This window comes from Piliocolobus tephrosceles, chromosome 4, assembly GCF_002776525.5.
Source record: "Piliocolobus tephrosceles isolate RC106 chromosome 4, ASM277652v3, whole genome shotgun sequence".
NCBI classification, from domain to species: Eukaryota; Metazoa; Chordata; class Mammalia; order Primates; family Cercopithecidae; genus Piliocolobus; species Piliocolobus tephrosceles.
In genome coordinates, this window is record NC_045437.1 from 35,988,261 (window position 1) to 36,015,872 (window position 27,612).

Consider the following 27,612-nt stretch of genomic DNA (forward strand, 5'->3'; position numbering starts at 1 on the left):
GAGACTGTGTGTGGCCCACAGAGTCTGAAATATTTATTCTCTGTTCCTTTATGTAAAAAAGTTGGCTGGCCGGGCACGGTGGCTCACGCCTGTAATCCCAGCACTTTGGGAGGCCGAGGCAGGTGGATCACAAGGTCAGGAGATGGAGACCATCCTGGCTAACACAGTGAAGCTCCGTCTCTACTAAAAACAGAAAAAAATTAGCCGCGCGTGGTGGCAGGCTCCTATAGTCCCAGCTACTCGGGAGGCTGAGGCAGGAGAATGGCGTGAACCCGGGAGACGGAGCTTGCAGTGAGTGGAGCTCGGGCCACTGCACTCCAGCCTGGGCAACAGAGCGAGACTACCCCTGGAAAAAAAAAAAAATAGTTGGCTGACCCCTGGCCTCGAGGTTTAGGTTCTTAATGAAATACTTCAGTTTTAGGTTAATACTGCTCACACTAAATTTTTTTTTAAGATAATGAGCCTTTATTTATTAGTACTTGACTCCTTTTCCCTCTAATACTTGTACAGAGTTTTGTGTCTGAAATTTAATGTTGTATTGATGTTATTAAAATATTCCATATTCTGGAAATTTGCCTTGTTATTGATTTGTTGTATTTTATGTAAGCTGCATGTGTCTAAGGATAATACAGATGACAATAAACTCTGCCCTCAAGACATTTACCAGCTGGTAGAGTACTCATAGCTCCTTTGGTAGAAAAAAGCAAACAAAAATGGAGCATACTAGTAATACAAATTTTCTTATTCATTGCCATGCTTAGGCTGTTGATTCTTTTGGATACAATTTCAATTCTTCTAAGATATACCAAGAAGAAAACAGGAAAGTGCAGAAGAATTATGCTTTTGAATTCCAACACTTTACCTGTCAGTAATTTATGTCTCTTATTGGTTCTCTTTAAGATTTCTATAAAGCCTCTCCTGTCATTCAAAAGATAAATTGTATACTCTATTTTTAGGATGGAGATTCTTCAACAATGAGGAATGCTGCATCTTTTCCCTTGAGATCTCCACAGCCAGTATGCTCCCCTGCTGGAAGTGAAGGAACTCCTAAAGGTACTACTGTAACTGAAATTTCCTTCTGTATATTTTATATTTCAAGTTGAAAAAAGAACTCAAACTTCCTAAAGTAGATATTAAAAAGTTATTCTGTATTTTTTTTTTCATTGTAGAAAAAAAATAAACCTGTACAAGCAGGTCTAGATCATGGGATTTAAATCTGTCCTTATTCATTGATTCATTCATCTTCCACTTACCCAGTAATCTATTGATAGGATTCTCAGATATATCCAGTATCCATTCTCTTTGATAAATCCTGTGGTCTTTTCAAACCACAACCTTCTTCTCTTTAACATTTGAAATTTTTGATCAGCCTTCCTCTTTCCTCCAAAAAGACTTACTTCATATGAGCCCATCTGTTTTTCTCCTACTTCTTTCATTGATACTTTTTTTCTTCATTAGCTCTTTTCCTTATTCGCAAGATTTCTATTATTAGACCTTCTATCACCCATTGTACTTTTTTCCCCAGCCATTTTATTAAGTTTCATTAACGGCATTGATTACTTTTATGCATAAAACTCCTAAATCAATCTTTGGCTCTAGTCTTGTCTCCGAAGTTGTAATTCTTCATTGCCAGACAAAACTTCCTTCATACCTAGCGGATATTTCAAATTCATGTTTGAAATGGTTTTCACTGTTCTTTCTGTCATCCCATCTCTCTTAATGCTGTTCCAATCCTGAATCATTGTACCTTAAAAATTTTAAGTTATCACAAAGTCTCTTCTCAACTAGTCATTTAGCAAATCTAACCTGTTCTATGTTACATTCTTAAATCTCTCACGTCTACTTTTATCTCTGCCTTTTAAAATTCTATCTGTTATTCCAGGTCTAAGTTAAATGGGTGATCTTCTGTGGGCCCTCCCCTAATCTCCTAAAGCTATTAGTTTATATTTTTTCTAAGAACTTCTACTACTTTATGTACATGAATTTTAGTTTGTTTATCTTTGAATTCTCAAAAGAACCTAGCATGGTCTTCTATCTGTAACAGATTCACAAAATTGTGAATTTAAGTCCAGATTTGAGCCAGTTTCTAAAATACTTAAAATTGTAGTCAAATAGTTTTAATTATCAGTTTGTTGGAAGAGAATACTGTGTTCTACTTTTTTAAATTGGCTTGTAATTAATTTTAACATAGCTGGTAATATAGTCTCTCAAGTCATGAGAATTTCTAATTATAGCCATCTAAAGCATAAAGATATTTTACCTCGTATCTGCCTGATATGGTAAAGATCTTTTTTTTTTCACTGATTGTATTCCTACTGTTTATTAAGGACATTTTTCTTTTTTTTTTTTTTTTTTTTTTTTTTTTCAAAATTTTTTTTAGATTTTATTTTACTTTAAGTTCTGGGATACATGTGCAAGAACGTGCAGGTTTGCTACATAGGTATACATGTGCCATGGTGATTTGCTGCGCCTGTCAGCCCGTCATCTAGGTTTTTTTTCTTTCTTTCTCTTGAGACGGAGTCTCACTCTGTCACCCAGGCTGGAGTGCAGTGGCATGATCTCAGCTCACTGCAACCTCTGCCTCCTGGGTTCAAGTGATTCTCCTGCCTCAACCTCCTGAGTAGGTGGGATTACAGGCGCATGCCACCATGCCCGGGTAATTTTTTTTGTATTTTTAGTAGAGATGGGGTTTCACCATGTTGGTCAAGCTGGTCTTGAACTCCTGACCTCGTGATGCACCTGCCTTGGCCTCCCGAAGTGCTGGGATTACAGGCATGAGCCACCACACCAGGCTTGTCATCTAGGTTTTAAGCCTCACCTCCATTAGGTATTTGTCCTAATGCTCTCCCTCTTTTTTCCCCCTACCCCCCAATAGGCCCTGTGTGTGATGTTCCCCTCCCTGGGTCCATGTGTTTTCATTGTTCAACTCCCACTTATGAGTGAGAACATGTGGTGTGTGGTTTTCTGTCAAGGACATTTTTCATAGGGTAAAAGTTGAGCTGTTATGAGCCATTTCAATTCTGTAAATTGTATGAATTTTCAGGGATAAAAACCCAGCTTCTGAAAGGGAGAAAAACTTCCAGAGTAACTATTTGTAGGTTAGATACATATCCCACAAATGTTGTCAAGGTGAGAAGTTATTTAGATTGCCGGGGAAAGAGAACAGGGAAGTAGGTGATTGATCTAGATAACTAGCTTTTTTCCTTCTGACTCTTGAGATTAGATAGATAAATAGTAGATAAACTTTAGATAGAAATGGAAAACTTTAAAGCAAATAACCTCACTAATATTATTCATCAAAAGCTTGAACTTCTGTCATGAAGTTGTTTTCCAACTAGTTTTGAAGGGCAAGTCAGTCTATCTTGATTTTTAGATTAATTGTTAGAATTTGAAGTTTATTCTAAAGTGTATATAATTTGCCACATAGAATTTAAATACAAAGACATAATGGCATATTACAATTCAGACTTAAGACAAATCTTGTTTTAAATCTTCAGGTTTGTTAACAACATAACCTTGGGCAAATTTGTTAACCTCTGTAGGCTTCATGTTCCATTTCTGAAAAATTTTAATGATAATACTCAAGAATGTTGTAAAAATCAAGTGAACTGATACGTAAAGCACCTTTTACAACTCTGACACAAAATGTTAGGTTCATTTCTTTTTAATGTCTAATATAAGCTGAGTCTAAAGGGAAAAACGAATGATTGATATGACTTCAGACTAACATTTATAGTTAACTGCTCCCATATCATCTTTATCACACTTGATTCAATGAAGTTGTATGTTTATATATAACATTTAAAATACATTAACCTTGCTAATTGAAAGTCCAGATTTATGCGTCATGGAAAAAGTATAAAAGCGGTGAAAGCTTAATTTAAGGCAGTTCTAGGTTTAAGTTCTGTCTGTAAAAAAAAAAAAAAAACTTTTATCTTGACCAATTTTTACAATTTCCTACAAGTTTTTAAATATTTTATAGTTTAATGATAAGAAATGTATACATTATTAAGATGCAGTTATACTATTATCTCTGAAGCATATCAGTGCACTTTTTCCTTCATGTCTGAAGGAGAATTTTTGTCTGAAGGCTTATTAAAAATAACTAGGATAATTTTTCCATCTGATTATTTTTAACACTTTCCTGTTTCATATAACATTGGTTGATTTAATGGACTCTGGGCTCAGTATATTTTATTGGGCCTTGAAATTTACTGAACTTATTTATTTTTCTAATAAAAAGAGGATTAGCAAGCTGAAGCGAGTATGTGAATGATGTTAAGGGAGAAAGAGAAGACCGCATAAAAGTATAAATCAATACTTTACCACCAGTTTTTGAAGTAAGTAAAGGCTTTAGTAATTGTAAATTGACCTCTTGCTTTTTGTTATCATCCCAGTAGTATTCATGTGAGATGGTCTCTAGGATTAAATTGTTATTTTTGTGTAATTTAACAAAAGCATACTTATTCTTTCTTTAATCAGGATATATCCGTTTTCCTAGATAGTCCATGAAAGAACAGAGATGGTCATTCCCAAAATATTTGTGTTGTATCATCTTTAGAAGAAATGAACTTTTTACCCTTATAAAGCTAAATATTTATACATTATAGGCACAAAAATTAGAAATAATACTGGTCTGAAAAATTGAATACTCATACTTACATTCAAACCTAGGTTTTAGATTATCTACTAGCAAGCTAAACAATTGTGTGGGACAAGTCTTTAAGCTTTCTTTTCATCTTTTGTAAATAAGTAGCTTGGATTATATAATTTCTTATTTTTTCTAGCATTACTATATTGTCACTTATTAATATTTCTATCACATTGTAGGAAAATGTGAAACCCGCACAACTGTTATTTCTATCGAATTATTTTTCTAGGCTCAAGACCGCCTTTAATCCTACAATCTCAGTCTCTACCTTGTTCATCACCTCGAGATGTTCCACCAGATATCTTGCTAGATTCTCCAGAAAGAAAACAAAAGAAGCAAAAGAAAATGAAATTAGGCAAGGATGAAAAAGAGCAGAGTGAGAAAGCGGCAATGTATGATATAATTAGCTCTCCATCCAAGGACTCTACTAAACTTACATTAAGACTTTCTCGTGTAAGGTCTTCAGACATGGACCAGCAAGAGGATATGATTTCTGGTGTGGAAAATAGCAATGTTTCAGAAAATGATATTCCTTTTAATGTGCAGTACCCGGGTCAGACTTCAAAAACACCCATTACTCCACAGGATGTAAACCGCTCACTAAATGCTGCTCAATGTTTGTCGCAGCAAGAACAAACAGCATTCCTTCCAGCAAATCAAGTGCCTGTTTTACAACAGAACACTTCAGTTGCTACAAAACAACCCCAGACTTCTGTGGTACAGAATCAGCAACAGGTATCACAACAGGGACCTATATATGATGAAGTGGAATTGGATGCATTGGCTGAAATTGAGCGAATAGAGAGAGAATCAGCTATTGAAAGGGAGCGCTTCTCAAAAGAAGTTCAAGATAAAGGTAAAATAATTCATTATTACCACTTCATCATCTGGGCAAATATGTAATTATAGTGTCAAAAATTCTTTTCATATTACCTTTTTTTCCTCTTATTTTGTATAATTTATGTCTACTCAAGTATGTATTTTTATTAGTAATACTCATAACACAGAAGTTAAATTTGTAACAATTTAATTTATTGTCTGAAACAACTATATGAGATTTGGTAATTCTCTACTGCAGGTCTGTTGCTCATTATATACTATATAATTTTACTTATTTGTGCTTTTCTGCTAAAGTGAACATTAGCATTTCTATATGATATGTATACTTCACGAGTTATGTTAATATTGTTGTGCACCTTCAAATTTTTTTCTGCTGAAACAAGGTTAAGTACTATAGAATTATTTTGAACAGATACATTTAAGAAAAGCTTATATGTATGCTTATTAGGCAGTTAGATACTTCACTTGGTTTATGATCCTACTGGCTTAATAATGTCAATTTTTTTAGTAAACAAATCATGGAAAGTTAATATTAAATAGCAAACCTTAGAAATTAAGGGTCTTTTGGTGGTAATTACAGTGAAGTGTTCCCTTTCATCTGACTAGTATGTTAGGATGGAGTTTCAAGACATACCTGGTCTGTGAGTTTATGAGCTTTCCTTGTGCTTCATAATCAAATAAAAATAAATCCCTAGTAAGTTCCTAGTAATTTGGTATACACTGTGTACAAAATTTCTTTCATGTTTTAAGAGACTGATGAATCAGACTGATGAATCAGTGGTTGAAATTAGCAATATAATTGATGAATTTGATTGCTATATAAATGCATATACACATTTGATCAGACCAAAAGCATGCTTTATGATTTAATTTTATGATTAAAATATTCTAGGTTGATTTTCAGTTCTTATATTTTATTTCTTGGTAATGATAAAACTTCTTGATATTGGGTAGAGCTGATTTTTATATATGATGTGTTCAGTGTTTGACAGGATCATGACTAGATAATTGTGTTTCTATGCTAAGAAACACGCTGAAGATTAGTATTACATCTCCTGCCTGTCATGATGGCTCATTTTAATGTTATTGAAAAAAATGGACTGTATTTAGTAATTGCTGTACTACAATGTTTGCAACATATGTAAATCAGAAATAGATGCAAATAAAGAGATTGCTAGAAGTCTTCATTTTACTGGCTAGGGAGCTGGGATTTTTTTCTTTGTCTTTTTTTTTTTTAATATAGATTCAGGGGATATATGTGCAGGTTTGTTACATGGGTATATTGTGTGATGGTGGGGTTTGGGCTTCTAGTGAACACATCACCCAAATAGTGATCATAGTACCCATTAGATAGTTTTTCAACCTTGGCTCCCTCCCTCTTTCCCCCATTTTTGAGTCCCCTGTGTCTGTTGTTTCCAACTTTATGTCTGTGTGTACCCGTTGTTGAATTCCCACTTATTAGTGAGAACCTGTAGTGTTTCATGTTCTGTCTGCATTATTTCACTTAGGGTAACTAATGGCCTCAAACTGCATCCGTGTTGCTGCAGAGGACATGACTTCACTCTTGTTTATGATTGTGTATCGTGGTAGATATATACCACATTTTATCCAGTCCACTCCTGATGGATGCTTAGGTTGATTCTGTAACTTTGCTATTGTGAATAGTGCTGCGATAAACATGAGTTCAGGTGTCTTTTTTATAAAATAGTTTTTTTCGCTATGGATAGAAACCCAGTAGTGGGATTGCTAGGTCAAATGGTAGTTCTATTTTTAGTTCTTTGAGAAATCTCCATACTGTTTTTCATAAGGGTTAAACTAATTTACATTCCCACCAACAGTGTGTAAGTATTCCCTTTTCTCTGCAACCTCTGTTATTTTTTGACTTTTTAATAATAACCATTCTGACTGGTCTAAGATTGTATCTCATTGTAGTTTAATTTGCATTTCTCTGATGATTAACGATGTTGAGCTTTTTTTTAAATGTTTATTGGCTGTGTGTACGTCTTCTTTTGAGAAGTGTCTGTTAATGTCTTTTGCCCACTTTTTAGTGGGTTTTTTTTTTTTTTTGTAGATTTGTTTGAGTTCCTTATAGATTCTCGGTATTAGACCGTTGTTGGGTGCATAGTTTGTAAATATTTTCTCTCATTCTCTAGGTTGTCTGTTTACTCTGTTATGGTTTCTTTTGCTGTACAGAAGCTCTTTAGTTTAATTGAGCCCCATTTGTCAATTTTTCTTTGTGTCGTATTTGCTTTTTAGGTCTTAGTTATAAATTCTTTAATTAGGACAATGTCCCAAAAGAGTTTTTTGCAGGTTTTCTTCTAGGATTTTTATCACTTGAGGTCTTAGAGTTACGTGTTTAATTCATCTTGAGTTAATTTTTGTATAGGTGAGAGGCAGGAGTCCCATTTCATTCTTCTGCATATGGCTAGCCAGTTTTCCCAGCACCAGTTATTAAATAGAGTGTCCTTTTTCTGTTGTTTATTTTTGTCAACTTTCTTAGAGATCAGTTGTTTTTAGGTATGTGACTTTATTTCTGGGTTCTCTATTCTGTTCCATTGATCTGTGTGCCTGTTTTTATACCAGTACCATGCTGTTTTGCTTACTGTAGTCTTGTAGTGTAGTTTGAAGTTTCCTAATATGATGCCACCAGCTTTGTTCTTTTTGCTTAGGGTTGCTTTGGCTATTCAGGTTCTTTTTTGGTTTTATATAAATTTTAGGCTAGTTTTTCTAATTCTTTGAAAAATTACTTTGGTAGTTTGATAGGAATAGTGTTGAATCTGTAGATTACTTTGGGCAGTATAGTCATTTTTAATAATACTGATTCTTCCTATCCATGAGCATAGAATGTTTTTTGATTTGTTTGTGTTATCTATGATTTCTTTTATCAGTGTTTTGTAGTTGTCCTTGTAAAGCTCTTGCACCTCCTTGTTTAAATGTATTCCTAGGTATTTTATTTTGTGTGTGTGGCTATTGTAAATGAGATTGAGTTCTTGATTTGGTTCTCAGCTCGAATGTTATTGGTGTATAGACATGCTACTGATTTTGGTACATTTATTTTGTATCCTAAAACTTCACTGAAGTTATCAGGTCTGTGAGTCTTTTGGAGGAATTTTTTGGGTTTTCTAAGTATGGGATCATTTCATCAGTGAACAGAGATAATTTGACTTCCTCTTTTCCTATTTGGATGCCTAATATTCCTTTATCTTGCCTGATTGCTCTGGGTAGGACTTCTGGAATTTTTTTTTAAACTAGTAAAGTTTTGATATTAAGGGTGAAATGTTGCTTGTACCTTTTCTCTTTAGTTTGCAGTGTGAGGTTCAGGAAATAAATACATAGGTTCCAAATTATATCTCTTCCTCTAACCTTTTATAAAAGTATATGCATGTCAAATGAAAAAAGTAATATTACTCAGCTTTTCTTATTAACTTGTTCAAAATTCCTGAATCTTAGGATAGTCAGTTTTACAAGAAACATACAATATTACAATTCCCTGACCAAGAAATGTTAGTTGCCCTGATAACTGAATTTTTGCATGACCTTAAATCTGTATTATGGAAAAATGTGTTCTTGAAAAAGAATGTACTTGTTAAGTGAATTTTAATAGTTGTTGATAGTAACAAAAACAGAGGAGGAATGGTGACCTTTTTTTATGTATCATATTTGTTGAATCCAAAGTTTCTACTTACAAAAATGGAATTAAAATAAGGGTCATGTATAGTTCTAATTGCATATTAGCAAACTTCTTTTATACTACTAACTTTCCTTTGGAAAAAAAGAACAAAGTCAACAGATACAACATACTGTTCTTGTAGAAACTTGTGTATTTTATTTTCAATTATCTAAATAGTTTTTTCTGTAATCTATGATGACATAGTTACAGATAACTGAAAAGTTGAATGAACAGAGTTGACATTCAATTTTGGTGGAAGTACAGGTATTTGGTGATATCCTGAGGATTAAAGTAGGTTTTGCTGATTTCATATTGTTGTCATTTCCAACTTGTTTTCTGAAAGCCACCTTCGTGGATTTATAGTCATGTATCACATAATGATGTTTCATTTTACACTAGACTTTAAATACAGTGGTGGTCCCATAAGAATATAATATTGTATATTTACTCTACCTTTTCTATGTTTAGATATGTTTTAGATACACAAATACTTACCATTGTGTTACAGTTGCCTACAGTATTCAATATAGTAACATGCTGTACAGGTTTATAGCCTGGTAGCAATAAGCTATACCATATAGCCTAGGTACATAGTAGGCTGTATCATCTAGGTTTATGTGAATATACTATATGATATTCACATAACAGAGAAATCTCCTAAAAATGCATTTCGCAGAATGTATCCTGTTGTTAAGCAATACATGACTGTATTTGAAAACTTTTGGAACTTAGATGCCACCTAACCCTTTTGATTTGAACTTGGCATATTGCATTCAGTTTCTGCATTGTGTGATGGGATGGTATTTGTTACATAAGAAGTTACCCTGAGATTTTGCAATGATTAAAAGTGTGTATATTGATCCAAGGGTGTAGGTGAGGTCATAAATAAAAGCAAAATTCTTCTGAAGTGGTGGTTTTAGAGCCCTTAAGAGATGAAATACTTCCTTGACATTAATTTGTCCCTAGTTACCATTATTTTTACTTATTAAAGACTAAATGTTAAAATCAACATTAAATGTATTCAAACATTTGGCACTGAGGACTTTTTTTACAACTGTTGTGTTACTGGTGATGTGGAACAGGCAGGACTATTTGTCTGGCCTACTAGTTTTACTTTAGAGTATAAGTTTGTTTGCCAATATATTCATTTACTGTGAGAGAAATATTCCACTCAATAACCAGGAATCAATAACACTATACCTTATAAATAAGATTAGAAAGTTCAACAAATGTAGAATATTTGTAGAATTCAAGTAAAGGGATAGAATAGTCTTAAGAAATGTTTTACCTAGGCTGTGGCAGACCCTATTGTACCCTTGTTCTGCACAAGAAGGACGTTTTTCTAGCTGTTAGGTATTTATGTCCCTTTGTCCTGTTCTCTCTTCTTTGAGCAATTCTATATATACACTGATAAGGCAACTTTGTAACCTAATATTTTATAATATTCCAAAAGGACTGTTTTCTCAATCTTTTTGCTCATACTTTTAGTGTCTCTAATTACATAAATTAATTTTAAAAGGCTATTCATCTTTCTCTGCTTCTGGGATGACCTATCATTAGATATTAATACCTTTTTCATGTGCTGAAAATTTCTGCTTTCCTTTGTCAAAGTGGGGGTTCCTTTGTTCATCTTTGCCTATTTCATCTTTTCCCAAGGTCCACTTTCCATGTTAGCAAGTATAAGGAATGGCTCAGCTTCACTAATGTTTATATAATGTTACAATATTCTTGCACTATAGCCCTTGTTAAAAGTCAGTTATTACCTACTGTCATTTGGAATAAGAGACTGGGATTTGGTACAAGGAATAGGACAATTAGCCACTCAGCTTGTATTGTGGTTGAGGGGTGGTGTGTTTTCATTGTACTTAATTGGCTGCCATGTATACACAATTATTGTGTTTTCTGCTTTAAGTGTTTTCATATATCACTTGTAGATTTAAGTAAGTGGTATAGTTTGTTTTTCTTGTAAGCATAATTGAGTTCAGAATTTCTGTAAGGGCTGGATCTTATTTTGAGAATATCAGCATCTGGATGACAAGTGTTGGTTTTGAGATTACGATAATCCTTTTGTATGCATTTTCTTTAGGAATATATATATTCTAATAGCTAATCTTATGGTTCCCAGTGCTGAAGAGGGCATACAGGTAATCACTGTCCTAAATACCAGAATGATTCTTCATAGAGATGACTTTCCATGATTATTAGGTGGTTATGATATAATGAAGACTCATAACAAAAGTGGTTGAACAAAAATGACCTGTACAGATTCAGAGCCGCTTTATAAGGAGTAAGCTCGTGGTGGAATTGAATCAGACCAAGTGAATCAGAACATACATCCTCTTAACATATCTAAGAATCCTTGCCACAATAATGAAAATTTTCCAGGTTTTACAGGAGTAAAGTACTTTTCAGTAGTTGAACGATTAAAATTTTGTATTTAACAGCATTTTATATATAGTGGGAAAAAATGGTAAGATGTTTCCCAATCTTAATTACTTGTGTGCAAATACTTTCATACATTTTTTGGTTATAAATAATCATAGGATTCATAGTTTAAATAAAAGTATATCATTTCTTTGAAATTAAGATATTTGTTACTGTATTTGCTAAATTTTCATTTTAATGTCTTAAGGTAAATTGGATTGAGGTTAATAATATATAAACTCTTGAGTATTTTGGAATCCTTTAAAAGTCAGCCCTCTAGGCTATGCTAATGTTTTTCTGAAGACACTGCATAAAAGAGTGAGCCATAGATATCTTAAATCTTCAGATGCCAGAGACCTATGTCGTTGTACATCTTAAGTATGATTAGGCTACCATTTTAGTTACTTTTACAAAGCATATTTCGTCAAAAATATAGAAAGCTTAGGTTATACTGTTTGAATTTCTAGATTCTTATAAAAGTTTAAGGGATGAGTATAAATTGATAAAGCATTTTATAAGATATCAATTGGTTTGCCCTATGAAAAAACATAAAGATGATTTTTGAATGGCAGAACATTCTAAAAGAGGATTCGATAAATATAAATTTAGTATTCTGATTTCTTTTTTAAGGTATTGACGTGGAAAGCTTCCTATAAATTCTTACCATGTTAGTTTTAGCTGGTGGAAACAATCTAATGATAATATATTGTACTTTAGAATTGTTATGGTGGTGTTCTACAAATGGAGCATGTGTGGTGTTAGATTTGACTGAATAACTGAAGGAGCAGAAGGACTTTGTTTTACAAAATATAACTAACAAATATCTTAATTAAATTGCAGTTACATTTGATTATATTTTAAACTGGCGAGAACTGCTACTTCCCACTTTAAAAAGAAAACAGTGGAACTTTGCTATATAAAAGAAGCATTACCATTAGGAAAAAAAATCACAACTTGGTTCTCTTAACAATAAGGAGCCATTTTTCAGTTGTCAGTTTGACTTTTAATCTTGTGATACCATCTTCCTTATATTCACATTAGTGAATATTACAAGAGAATCTAGAGATTGTCTTGTTAAAATAACTAAGAGTGACTTTTAAAACATACTCAAGCTCAGCAAATAAACAAAAGGAAGCCAAACCTGAAGGTACTATAATGTAACCATTCCCAAGACCTAACTGGAGATTTAATTTACAGAAAATGACCTAGCACCCTCATAAGTCAGAAATGGAATCATACACAGAAATATATAGATGTTAAAAATACCTTCACATTTTATTGCAGTGGTGAATTTGTGTTTGTGTGTGTGTCTTTACATTTAATAATACTGTAAATTATTTCTTTCCGAGACCAGAATAGACCCCTAGAACATTATAACTTTATGTCGAAGAGTAGGAACAGTTTTCTTCAGTGGAAGTTGCTTAAGACAGGATTCTAATTTATACCTGTTGCTTCCTGATTTTAAATTTTCTGTACCTTTTATATCTGTTGCTTCCTTATTTTAAATTTACTTCTATCTAACATTGTGGTTAGCTTTTAAACTCCTTTCACTCTTTTAACACTTTAAAGAATTTGAATTATTGATTAAAGTTAAATGACAAATTACTAAATTCATTTTTTAAACTCATTTTTTTCCAATGGTATGGTATCTATTTTATTTCTTTTTTTCCATACTTATCTTAGATACAGTAAAAGCTTATATTTCCTGTTTGGTATGTTGGCAGATTTGGAGCTCTTTATAGTTTTTCACTAACAGTTAAAATTAACCTGAGTGAGACTTTATGATTTATAACTGGTTGTTTTATTCTTAGGAAAAGAATTTGATTTATCTTTAACATCTATGAACATAAATATATGTTTGTATTTGATACATTATAAGTTCTATTCATTTTATATTCTCACACTTATTTATATCCTTAAAGAGTATGCAGTTAAATTCCTTTTACTGTATTTATTGAAATCTCTCAAGCATATTTCTTGAAACCTTGGTTTTCAAAGTATTGTGTCATTCATGCTTACTATTTTATGTATGCATATGTGCATTTGCATTTGTCCAGTTTTAAAACATAACCTTAAAAAAGATAAACAACGTCCATAGGGTTTTTAATAAGATAAGAATACATGTCTATTACTGATATCAAATATTTATCTTTAAATTTCAGATAAGCCTTTGAAAAAAAGAAAACAAGATTCTTACCCACAGGAGGCTGGGGGTGCTACAGGAGGTAATAGACCAGCTTCTCAGGAGACGGGTTCTACGGGAAATGGGTCAAGGCCAGCATTAATGGTTAGCATTGATCTTCATCAGGCAGGAAGAGTGGACTCTCAGGCTTCTGTAACTCAGGATTCAGACTCCATAAAAAAGCCTGAAGAAATCAAACAATGTAATGATGCACCTGTTTCTGTTCTTCAGGAAGATATTATTGGAAGTCTTAAATCTACACCAGAAAACCATCCTGAGACACCTAAAAAAAAGTCTGATCCCGAGCTTTCAAAGAGTGAAATGAAACAAAGTGAAAGTCGATTGTCAGAATCTAAACCAAATGAAAACCGATTGGTGGAGACAAAATCAACTGAAAATAAGTTAGAAACTAAAGTTGAGACCCAAACAGAAGAACTTAAACAGAATGAGAGCAGAACAACTGAATGCAAACAAAACGAGAGCACCATAGTTGAGCCTAAACAAAATGAAAATAGACTGTCTGACACAAAACCAAATGACAACAAACAAAATAATGGCAGATCAGAAACAACAAAATCAAGGCCTGAAACCCCAAAGCAAAAGGGTGAAAGCCGGCCTGAGACTCCAAAACAAAAGAGTGAAGGGCGTCCTGAAACCCCAAAACAGAAGGGTGATGGAAGGCCTGAAACTCCAAAGCAAAAAGGTGAAAGCCGCCCTGAAACTCCAAAGCAAAAAAATGAAGGGCGACCTGAAACACCAAAACACAGGCATGACAATAGGAGGGATTCTGGAAAGCCATCTACAGAGAAAAAACCTGAAGTGTCTAAGCATAAACAAGATATTAAATCTGACTCACCTCGGTTAAAATCAGAACGAGCTGAAGCCTTAAAGCAGAGACCTGATGGGCGATCTATTTCTGAGTCACTGAGACGTGACCATGATAATAAACAAAAATCAGATGACAGGGGTGAATCAGAGCGACATCGAGGTGATCAGTCTAGGGTTCGAAGACCAGAAACATTGAGATCCTCTAGTAGAAATGAACATGGCATTAAATCTGATAGTTCAAAAACTGATAAACTAGAACGAAAACACAGGCATGAATCAGGGGACTCAAGGGAAAGACCATCTTCTGGGGAACAAAAATCAAGACCTGACAGTCCTCGTGTTAAACAAGGAGATTCTAATAAATCAAGATCTGATAAACCTGGTTTTAAATCACCAAATAGTAAAGATGACAAAAGGACAGAGGGTAACAAGAGTAAAGTAGACACTAATAAGGCACACCCTGACAATAAGGCAGAATTTCCAAGTTATTTGTTGGGGGGCAGGTCTGGTGCATTGAAAAATTTTGTCATTCCGAAAATCAAGAGGGATAAAGATGGCAATGTTACTCAGGAAACAAAGAAAATGGAAATGAAAGGAGAGCAGAAAGACAAAGTAGAAAAAATAGGATTAGTTGAAGATCTAAATAAAGGAGCTAAGCCTGTAGTTGTTCTACAAAAACTGTCTTTGGATGATGTTCAGAAACTTATTAAAGATAGAGAGGACAAATCAAGAAGTTCCCTTAAACCTATCAAGAATAAACCATCAAAGTCAAATAAAGGTAAGAATACCAATGTCATTTATAATATAATCAATTTTAAGTGCTAAGGTTAATACGTATTAAAAAGGAAATTTACAAAAATTAGAAAGCTACTACATGAAAATATAACATCTATGTCAAACAACAGTAAATTTTTTTCAGAAGTATAGATAAAGGTTTCCAATGAATTTTTTTTTCCCCACAGTTTTTTTCTTCCCACCCACTACTCAAGGTAGTTATGAATCTTACTGCTATTTGGTTACACAGAGATAAGTTGTTTGGCTGTTTAATAATTTCTTATATTCGTTATTTCTTATGTTAATCAAGTGAATGTTGTATTAAAATAGCTGTCTTTAAAAACTCTCTGTAGTCTTACAATACTATATTCTTACAGACCTGCGTTTGAGCTAATTATCGATGAATAGTTTGTATAGTTTAGAAAGTTATATAAAAGGTTATTTTTCATTTTGTGGGGGAGATGGTTAGTTAAATATGTTTTATATTTTTAAAACATATCTTTTTGTCCTTGTTTATGCAAAGGTAATAGGGAATGGTACTTACTTTTTAAATTTGGTTAAATTTTAAGTTTGTGGGAGGCAGGGGGACTGGTTATTTTTGCATGGTTTCTGAGTTAAATTCTCTGGTTACTTCAGTAAGATTATTTCCAAAGGGAGAAGAATGTCTTAAGTGCCAAAAAATAATGACCATTTGTGCAGAAGATATACTTTTGTATCCCGTTGTACACAAGTATTTAAAATAACTTTTTTTATTTTTAAATAGAGATGAGGTCTTCTTGCTTTGTTGACCAGGCTGGTTTCGAACTCCTGGCCTCATGCGATCCTTTCGTCTCAGCCTCCCAAAGTGCTGGGATTACAGGCGTGAGCCACCATGTCCATGCAGTCTAAGTATATTGAGGTGTAGTGAAGGCAATAGAACTGAGAGTTTATTTGATTTTGAGTTTTCCTTCTGTGAAAGAGAATTATTAAGAATTTAGATTTATACTTATATATAACCAAGTATATGAAATCTGGAATTGCATTGGCTAAGATGGTAGCCATTACCTTTTTTGGCTATTTAATTTTTTTTTTTTTTTTTTTTTTTTGAGAGGGAGTCTCGCTCTGTCGCCCAGGCTGGAGAGCAGTGGCCGGATCTCAGCTCATTGCAAGCTCCGCCTCCCGGGTTTACACCATTCTCCTGCCTCAACCTCCCGAGTAGCTGGGACTACAGGTGCCCGCCACGTCGCCCAGCTAGTTTTTTGTATTTTTTAGTAGAGACGGGGTTTCACCATGTTAGCCAGGATGGTCTTGATCTCCTGACCTCGTGATCCGCCCGTCTCGGCCTCCCAAAGTGCTGGGATTACAGGCTTGAGCCACCGCGCCCGGCCTTTAAATTTAAATTAACTAAAATTGAAAGTTCATTTCGTCAGTAGTCACACGTGGCTATTGGCTACCATATTGGACAAAACAGAACATTTGCATCATCACAGAAAGTTGTATTGTATAGCACTGCAGTGCATTAGGAGATAGAAAAAGTGTGTGGTTATTGTTTTCATAACATGCTGTTGTAACTTGTCTACCAAGAAAATTCTTTGAAAACGTATTATAAAGAACTCTTTATTCAAAGAATGACTTGTGGCTAATCTGTTGTTATTCTTGCTTGGTCTTCATCAACATTCATTTCTTCACTGTTAATTTATTTGATTTTGTCTTATAAAAATGAAAAAATATTGCCTTCTGAGTTACTAATATTTGTGTTGAGTGAAGCTTTTAATTTTTAAATTATAGCAGTTAGACTTACCAAAAATCAATTAAGACATCAGCTTCAATTAATAAGTAGCCTTTTTTATTTAACTGGAATGCGTCTTTTCAGAGTTACTTGTTAATATAAAAGAGGTTGTAGAATGCGGGGGTTAACACCAGAATTGTTTTCTTTTAGGTAAAGATTTTCTTTAAAATTTTTTAGTGAAAGGTTGGGAGTAGCTTATATTTATAAACTAAAGAGTATGGCTATACAATTTTAGAAGAGTCAGGTGAAAGATGGAAAGTGGTACCCTCTTGTTCCTTTGATCTGAACCATCTTTCTCTCCCTCCCCTCTCAGCTTACCCTAGCCTTGCTTTCTAAACTCTGTTCTAACAAAGAGTCTTTTACAACTCCTTAAAGAACATCCAGAAGTGAATATAGCGTTTAGTTAGTAATTGCTATATTATTTCACCTGGTTTTTTCACATGCAGTAATATGGCCTATGAATAAGTTTTTAGCACCAAAATACGTTTCTGATAGTATACTTTTAATGCAGATGTATATACCTGATATGGTCATGTTAGTATGTAAGTAAGCTATCTGGGTGTCTGAGTGATGTGTATGTATGTGTACATGTGCATGTTTGTGTATATATACACATATATTAATGTAACTGCAATTACAATAACAATCCTTTTCATCAAAAAATACTATGTCAGTGTTTAAATTCATTTCAGGATACCGTGTAGCTATCTTTTGGATTAATTTATTTATGTCTTAGGATCCGTATCTTTTTTTTTTTTTCAGTAATGTTCTAATTTTGGTTTTATTTTAGATTTTTGCTACTCAGTTTAAATAGCAGAGTTGGTTAATTGTGGATTTTTTTAATTGCATGTACATGAAGCACAGTTGTAGATTACTGAACCTTTGTAGTATATATTGGGATTTTCTTTGGAGATTCACAGAAAATCACATTTTGATGTGTTGATGATTTTCTGAGTAAAGGAATTAGTCTGAATATTGCTGGGATACTTTTATGGTTGGTTCCTAGGACCAAAATTGAAGAGCCATAAATTTCCATCTTTTGAATATTTTACCAGTTGTTCATATAGAAAATATTCATTCTTTAGGATATATTTTAAGCTGATAAATTTTGAGTGTGTGATAGAGGTACAGATTTATTACTCCTATTTTAGATTATTTATTTTTGTCTTTTGTATGAGCATGTTAAATGTAAAGTGGCATTGTTACATTTGATTTGATTTCTGTGGCAATATGTCTATATCCCTGGTACCTAACAAAATACTTCATACATAATAAAATTATACTTAATGCCTATTGAATGGAGACGATGTTGTCACGATTTTCAGGAAAAGCTTTTGTGTACACATTAAAATCAGATAGTCATCTTTTATGTTCCCATCAATACACCCTAGCTCAAGAGTTACTTATTTTTCGAATCCTGCTTCCTAAATATTGTAGTAACTTTCTTCACCCTGTCAACTACCTGGATTTTTTGTTAAGATCCAAAGAAAACGTGCTTATAGTATTATGTGTTTAGTTTTTCTATCACACTTATTTTGATCTACAGCAGTTACAACATGGGATTAATATTATTCCCATTCTTATCCTGCTTTGTCAACTTCCCTATCTTTCCATCACCTTGTTTATTCCTTGTGTGGGAGGGGTGGAGGGGGCAGTCAGGCAACGTAACCCTTTGTAGAATTCTTTTTAAGTTCTTCAAATATCTTCTAAAATATACTTCGATCAGTATGTTACATGCCAAAAAATATTTTTTTGTTAAAAATTTTATTAGAATATTACCCTAATGTGTAGTGTCTCTAAATTAAAATAATAAAGTTATGAGATCGTTTAAGATTGGCATAATCTCCCAGCATTTTGGGAGGCCAAGGTAGGTGGATCATTTGAGGTCAGGAGTTAAGACCAGCCTGGCCAACATGGTGAAACCCCACCTCTACTAAAAATACAAAAATTAGTTGGGCACGGTGGCAGGCACTTGGTAGTTCCAGCTACTCAGGAGGCTGAAGCAGGAGAATCGCTTGAACCCAGGAGGAAGAGGTTATAGTGAGCTAAGATCGTGCCACTGCACTCCAGCCTGGGTGACAGAGCAAGACTCTTGTCTCAAAAAAAAAAAAAAAAAATGGCATAATCATCAACTAACATGTGCCTTCAGTGTTATTAACAGCTTAGTATCAGTAATTACAAACATTTGATTTTGTTTTGGGGTTTTTTTTTTTTTGTTTTTTGTTTTTTAATTCCAGAGTGTCTCAAAATAGCTTTATGTCTAAGGAAACCATTTTTCCTTCTCTCTCCCCCTTCTTCTTTCCAACTAGTATATCATTCTCCATTACGTGGACTCAGTGCTTTCGAGAAATACCCATATTATTTGTTATTTGACATCATCCTTTAAACTGAAGAGTAAAGCAGTTTCTGAAAGCAGTCTTCACTGGGAATGTATCTTGCAGCTTTAATAGTCAATAGTGATTAGCCTATATTGCTCACTTGATGAGCTAATGATTGTAGGCCTTACTAGGGACAGTTGACATAACTTCAATTATCTACTGTTACAGTTACACTACTAAATGCTGATCACCGTCATCAGCTGGTTGCCTTTTACTTAGCACTGAACCAGTCTAGTTAAATTGTGTTTAGGATCCTCAGCTTCTGCAAGTTTTAAAGTATTGTTTCTGAGAGTGAATTTATAGCATAGTTTATTAATTCCTAAATTGAGGATTTTCAGTATGTTTTCTTTAAGGTAGATTGTAGTATTGAATAATATTTAATGATGCTGCAGTGGGAATTTATTTTGCTTCATTTGCACAGTTTTATAAAATACCTTTCTAAAAAACTCAAATTTTCAGTTTCTGTAAAGACATTCATATCAGTGATATCTTTAGGAAATGTTTGGAGAAAGTTTATTACAGAAGTTGGCATAATCTGTATCTAGCTCTTGTGACTTCAGAGCAGTATTTTGAAAATTTGTACTCATTTCCATTTGTAGAAATTTTGGTTCCAAATTATGCTTAATAGATTGTTCATACAAATATTGCTTAAAAGAAATGCATTACGTAGAAACCTTTTTATAAAAATTAAAGTTTGCTGGAGGTGTTCTCTCTCCTTTCCATTCTGTCTCTTAAGCCAGCCCAAAAATGTAGTTTCTATAGGGTTCTTGTATCTGTAGAAATAGGTGTATGATTGACAGCTAAGGAGCTAGCAAATAGTAATTCTGAAAGAACCTGTGCCTGTTTATGAAGAAATAATCTTTATACTGAATTCCCTCTTACATCCTAAAAAGAAATTAATGAAACCCTTCTTTACAAGGGCCTGATGCAAAATTAAAGAGTATGAATACCTACTAGTATTATAATACCAACAAAATGGGTTTTTTAATGTGGATCTCTCTGTCTTACGTATAAAAATATTAGCATTTTCTGGCTTCTGATGTGTCAATTTTTAAAAATTCTCTTTTAAACTTATTATAAATTATAGTACAAAGAGAACTGATATCAAAACCTTGAATACGTCTTAACCTTTCAAAGCTTGGTTCATTCACTTTTAAAATAAAGAAACCAATTTCCCTCCTGCTTTACACAGTTATAAAAACCAAAATGAATGTTGTTATAGTAAAAGCTAATCGGTCTGATTTTTTTATATAAAGGAATGTACAGTCATTCAGTTTCTAATTGAATTGAATTTATCTAAATGAAAGCAATTTTTAAAAACAAATCTTTTTATGTATCTGCACTTTATATTCAGTGTAAATTTAAAGATATTACTGCCACAATTTATTTTTCTCACCGTGTATACATATCAAGGAAAGAATCATTTGATCCCTGCCCCCTACTTTTCAGTAATGAGTAGTAAGTTGTTACTTACATAATGAGTAGTAAATTATCATTTACATGCAGTATTGAAAATTTTTTTTTTTTTTTTGCCCCCGCTTACCTCTAATTGAAGTTAAAGATCCATTTGGTGCTTCTGTGTTATATGGGTAGATTAATGGAAGAATTCTCCCTGAACTGTTACATTATGCCTGCCCAAGATTTTTGTTTGTTTAGGATTTATAATATTTGGAGGTTTATGTAAGGCTCTTAGTTTTTTTTCTGAACATGACTTGTTTCCATTGACCAAAGCTTCAGCCCCAAAGATTTCATTAGTTTAGGTGATTTGTTTCTATCTCAGAGTTGTTTTCCTGTTTTAAAAAGAAAACGAAACACTTTGTTAGTTATCAAATCAATGTTTGGGACTTTAAATCTTTTGATGATTTCTGGTTTTAATAATCTGGCAAGTGCTGATTTGTGTGATTTATAATAGAAATCAAAGATTGCTTAAATGTAGCTTATCTAGAGTAAATGTATTCTTTAGCCATATTAGAGCCAGAGTATAGAGTGCACTGTATTTAATGGAATATATGTACAGAACTGAAAACTTGGTATCTCAAATTGTGACTAAATGACATTATTCATCAAGCCAATAACATAAAGTTTTATGGGAATTCAGACATCTGATTTAAAGAATAAAGCAGTTAGGACAAAAGAAATTAGGGGAGAGACAATCATAAAGCACTAGTAGTCTGAAGTTTTTAGGAACAAATAACTTGGCAAGCAACAATAATCCCTAAAATCATCAATCCCTAAAATACATCATCATATGTTAAGAGATAACAAGACTCTATGTTTGTATTTAATGGATTATTAACTAATTCAGGGGAAATAACATAACCAAGTATGTCATACAGATAATTTTAAGTACTTGCTATTTATTCATTTCTTTTAAACTGAGTTATCCAAATCAGGATCCTTTTGTTTTTTTAAAGACAGAGTCTCATTCTCTTGCCCAGGCCGGAGTGCAGTGGTGCTAATATAGCTCACTGCAACCTAGGACTCCTGAGTTCAAACAATCCTCCCATCTCAGCCTGCAGATGGCTGGGTTATCCAGATCCTTGATGTCATATTAAAGATCCCAGGCCTGAATATGGGAAAGTCATGCATTTTATTTGTTATCTTTGTAATCAAGGGACCTGGCAGAGTCCATTTATAAAGTCCTTCATGAAATGGAAGAAAGGATGTGGTTAATTCAGAAAATGTGTGAAACCTGTGGAATAGACAATTCTGTTTAAAATGAAACAGGGTTCACTTTTGGAGGATGATACATGTAGAGACATTGATTCCTGGATTTTTTTCCTTTAAGGTTGGGTCATCTTCAGAAATAAAACTTTTGGCCTTTGAATTATGTTGTTTAAACTTTCAAAGTTTTACAGAAGTTAAAATGATCTAGAGAATACTAGAGGTCTTAATAGTATTCTCTTTAATGTAAGGAATAAGAAAGGGTAAACTACTGTTAATAAATGTTGATACCTGCTTTATCGGATATAAGGCACAGGTTGTCTGTGTTTGGCTATTGTGAGGAATTTTTTTAAAAAGAAAAAGAGCAGAGTCCTTGATCTGGGAACATAATAATCCATTGCAGAGAGAGCACAAGAACTAGTACATATTTTAACCTTTGATTATTGTGTGTTTATCTGCAGGAAAATATTAATTCTGGTATATTAGTATCAAGTCAGTATGTCTGTGATGTGAACTTAATCTAAGCAGAACAATCACTTGGTTACATTTGCTTTAAAAAAAAAAAAAATCCGTGATGGGTGAAAGGTCAAATACTTTGGGTTATCTGTATTTATAAACCCATAAAGATCATAATGTTTCAAATACTGCAAAAAAATGTTTTCTATTCTTAAAAATTTTGGAAATGTACTCATTTGTCTATCAAATGTAGCAACTCAGGAACTATCCAGGAAGTACATCTATAAGTGAACATGAGAAATTGTGAACCACAGAGTTAGGCAATCAAGAAGCATCTATTGACCATCCATATATGTACTTAATATTATGTAGGTTATGTGGAAAAGGGAAGATGTATACTCTAAAACATGATGTTCCATCAAAAAGACACATACTGAAGTAGAGATATTCATTCAAAGACTTTTAAATGAGGTGCAAAATGTGTTCAGTTTGGGGCTGAAGATACGCAATGCAAAGCTAAAGTTGGCTTCTTTTACTTCTACCAGTATTCTAAAAAAAAAAAAAAAAAAAGACCCTCACTGATAAAACTTAAGTAGTTAAATTAAGAGAGGCAATACAGAGAAATATTACCTGATTTCAAAATGACATAGAAGTTAAACTCAACATTAGTTAGAATTCTTAGCAATTGAAGTCTGGGATATTACCAGTCATGAGTATTGCATGTTTGTTGGGTAAAATTGTTGCTGTGCATGTCCTTAGAAGAACAGAAGCCTGAAAGTTACTGAAATAACTCCTTTGTGATACTGAATAAAAGTTTCAGAAGAATTAAAAGGTTATTCTTCCATTAAGATTAATGTTTTATATCGCCATCTTGAGTTATTTGATTGTATTGTCTTAATCTTCTTCATAGCTATTTACTTTTCTGTCATGATTTTTATTCTTTACATAAGCACTATTATCATTTGCATGTTATAAAGGATAGTATTAATGTTGATTGTAAGTTACTAATATTTCCTGCTATAAACCACAAAGGTACTCTTTGCTCCCAATTCATAAAATTTATCAGGTAAGATTTTTCTTTTTATACTTCCACTCAAAGTAAGTAAAGGAAGCTAAAATTGCCATCTTTAGTAATCATTAAGGACAAGTAATCCTGAATAAGTAGCTTTTTCTACTTCTACTTAATTTTTTAAACTGTCAGGAAGATAGTCACAGTTTATTTCTTCATAAGAACTATTTGTGTGTGTGTGTATGTGTGTAAGATAAAGTAGTATAACGGCTCTTATTGTCTTATTTTTTATTGTCTTGACTCTTTCGTGGGAAGATAGGAACTTGAATTTTCTAAAAGTACTTGAAATGTACTTTTCAGGTACAGACATTTATATTTTAAAATATTTGTCATCTATTTTTCCTATGTTACATGTTTCTCTTGTCTTCAGTTAAATTGTATATATTGATTTGTCTGTTTGAAGAAGTTCTCCATAATGCTAAAGGCATTACCATGCCCTCAAATAGACAGTGATAGGTAAAAGCATATGTAAAGCTCTTGTCTCAGCCACCATACACAACTGCCAAGATCATAGAAAAGGAGGAGGAGTGGTAAGTGTCTTCCAACACTTCTCACTTGTATTGAGGGGTAACATTAGATTCAAACTACTTCAGACCTACACAAAACAAAATTTATGTACTACCAAGAATGTGAAGTGTACCTCTTACCGCAAATCCACTTGCAAATGTCAGTGAATCTCTAGTTTCAGAAAGTTTTTAGTCAATGCAGACAAATTGAAGGCATTATATCAAAAATTTATTATATAATTACCCTTCATTTTTATGGTGGTATCATGTTTTTAAAGTTGTTACATAATTATATGTATATATGTACATGTACATATATATTAACTATATTGTCACTTTAGGGTTAAGAGTATTATAGTTGTGTTTTATTAAAATAAACAGGTGACTGAGAAAACATAAATACTAATATTTTTATTGTGCTAATTTAGTTAAAATGTTCCTTTTATCTTCAGATTTACATTTTTTTTTGTTTACCTTTCATTAATAGGTAGTATAGATCAATCAGTGTTAAAAGAATTACCCCCTGAACTCCTGGCAGAAATTGAGTCCACCATGCCACTTTGTGAACGTGTGAAAATGAACAAACGCAAGCGTAGCACAGTTAATGAAAAGCCAAAATATGCTGAAATCAGTTCAGATGAAGATAATGATAGTGATGAAGCTTTTGAATGTAAGTATCACAGAACTCTTTGTTATTATTTTAGAGTTTAAAAGCAGGTTGATGTGTTTTTCTCATTTATAATTTGGGGGTTTAGCAAGAGCACAGTCACCTTAATTCTTAATAACACAGTATAGTAAGTTTTTTTCTCTATACTTTAAAAATGCGTGAAAGATGAGATCACTTGGCACCAAGAAAAAATATTAAATGAGCTACAATTAAGTTTAAAACACAGGTAGGTATGTGTCTGTATGCATTCAGCAAACATGTATTGAGCTCCTATTATATGCTAGACACTGAAAGTAAAAATACAAGTAAGATATGGCCCCTGTCTTCAAAGAGCCTTCAGTCTAATGGGGGAAATATGTAAATAAATAATTGCAGTACGCTGATAAAAGTACAATGATAACAGTAAATCCAGGGTGCTATGGGAACACATTGGATTGGCATCAAAATCAGAGTGGGGGCTCAGGGAATGCTTACTGGAAGAGGTGACACTTGAGTTGAGTCTTGAAGGACACGTAGGAGATAGCCAGATGAAGAAATATTTAAAACCATACTATCACTAAATTATGAATGGATTAGCCACATTGCAGATTATCTCTGTGGTTTGGACCTGGCTTCTCCTTTTTGCCCAGCTGTGTCCTGGAATTCCTCCCTTGTTTCACTGTTTTCCAGAGCTGGCTTCTTCACTACACAGCTACCTCTCTACAACACTGTGATCACCTGTCTTTGCACTAGACTTGCTATACCTCGCCTGTCTTCCTACTGGTCCACTGAAAAAGTTCTTCTCTTTTATCCCTATCTTCCTTCTTCTGGAGCAAGAGAATTGAGCCTAGCCAAGAGGGGTCAGCAACCTTGTTTGACTTAAACGGCATTCAGTGGAAACAGACTATGGGAGATCTTCACTTGTGTGCCAACTGACTTAGTCATAATGACCAAAAGAAGTGGGAAGACCACCAGTGTTCTACCTTTTCCACCTAGTGTCCATAGATTGAGGTGTGACAAGCAAGGGCAGGAAGGACAGATGCATGCCGCCATTTTTAAATGTATATTGCTGATGGAAGCCCTTCACCTCCTCCAAAGTTTTTAATGTTAATTTACTGATTTTTTTTTAATTGTGAGCTCTTGAGCTATGAGCAGTAGACTATGAATACTGAACAAATCTGAAAAAGGTTTTAAAATTGAAATAAAATATACAGCAAACTTAATCAACATTTAATCATGTATAATTGTTATAATTTGTATTATGAAATGTATTGACACACAGTATATTAAAATGGCTAAAGTTAATTTTTTTTATTACGATCAGACATTTTGGTCATATGGGGATGTGGTTAGCTCTGGAAGGTGAGAAGATAAAAGAAACATGGGGCCCAGGAACTCGCTCCCTTTAATATACATGCCTTACCACTCTGCCTCTTTCCCTCTAATAAACATATCACCCATATCTAGAATAGTCAAGAGGGAGGAGTCCCTGAATTCCAGTTTGATTTCAAATAACATTTCAAATCCAGTTGACGGATAGTGGCTGCCTCCATTACTCAATTGCAAAGATTTCTGAAGCTGTCTCACAGTTAAGTGGAAAGGATAACATAATCAGAAATCTCCATGAAGTATAAAATAGTGGAGAGTAGAGCCACACATCCTTCATGTTTGTCACCAAAGCAGCCACCATTCATTTCCCCGTGCTTTCTATCATGAAAGCTTTTGTCTCATCTTATGGAGGCACATAGCTTCGTCGTAAAGCCGTGGATCCTGTTTTATCTATGCCCAACTATATTGAAAGGTAATATTTATTTTAAAGAACCTGAGCTTCACCCACTGCTAGAAGAAAGGAAAGTTTCTCTAGATTTTTAAAGAGATGTCAAGAATCGCTTCCTGTTTTTCTTCACTTATTTCTATATGAGTAACTATAGAAAAGTAGACACTGGAGCCACTGATTTGAGTGGTGAAAGAAGTCCAAATGATTGTTCACATAAACAACCAATTGTTATACCACAACAGAAACAGTGTAGTGAAAATATAGCACAATACAAAATGTGAAACTATTATGAGAACATTAAGTTGCAAGCATTATGCTGCTTCGAGAAAGAGAGAGACTTTTTGAAACTTAACAGTTTAATCAGATTGGTTTCTCAAAATTAAAACCAAGGAAATAGTTTTGTTGAAGGTTAGGGGAAAATGTTGAAGGATAACTTTGAAAGTTGGGCTACACAGATTTGGATGGCCATAGCACAAATATAAGGTCACTGGGTACTGGGGGAAATGGAGAGAGGGGCGATGTAAGAAGCTCAAGAGATACATAGGTGAAATTTGAAAAGAGAGGAGAGAGAACACCCAAGTCATATTTTACATACCTCTCTTTTGAGTCCTTTCCCTTCCCCTGCTTATTCCAAGGTAATGAGAGAAATGGAGAAAGAATAAACTAGCCACAATGAGTTGGTATCCTGATAACCTCGTTATAACACAATGTGTTATGGAAGTTGTTTTTCTTTTTTAATGTCACCCCATTTTTATCTAAATTGTCTAAAATTTGATGAATGTGAAATAAAGATTTACAAGATTTGTGGATAGTTACCACCAATACAGCATATTCTATGTAATTACAAACCACTATAAGATTTTTCAAGCATTTTCTACTCATAGGATTGAATGCTTGAAATGGATTTATGAAATTAATTAAAATGTACAAAGACTAAAGCAGGTCATATTTGAGGTTGTAAAATACTAATTTCTGGCGC

At 33.5% G+C, this 27,612-nt stretch overlaps 1 protein-coding gene across 5 annotated transcripts in view; it reads left to right on the top strand.

Annotated features, from left to right (window-relative positions):
• NIPBL (NIPBL cohesin loading factor) overlaps nt 1–27,612 on the top strand; it is a 187,609-nt gene that overhangs the window by 94,680 nt on the left and 65,317 nt on the right. For 4 of the 5 annotated variants that reach the window (XM_023216496.3, XM_023216498.3, XM_023216499.3 and 1 more), the window contains 4 exons: nt 957–1,053; nt 4,881–5,507; nt 13,748–15,373; nt 24,698–24,880. In XM_023216496.3, the coding sequence (XP_023072264.1) occupies nt 957–1,053; nt 4,881–5,507; nt 13,748–15,373; nt 24,698–24,880 (2,533 nt within the window). The remainder of the gene's footprint in view (nt 1–956; nt 1,054–4,880; nt 5,508–13,747; nt 15,374–24,697; nt 24,881–27,612) is intronic. The other variant, XM_023216500.3, reaches the window with a different exon arrangement.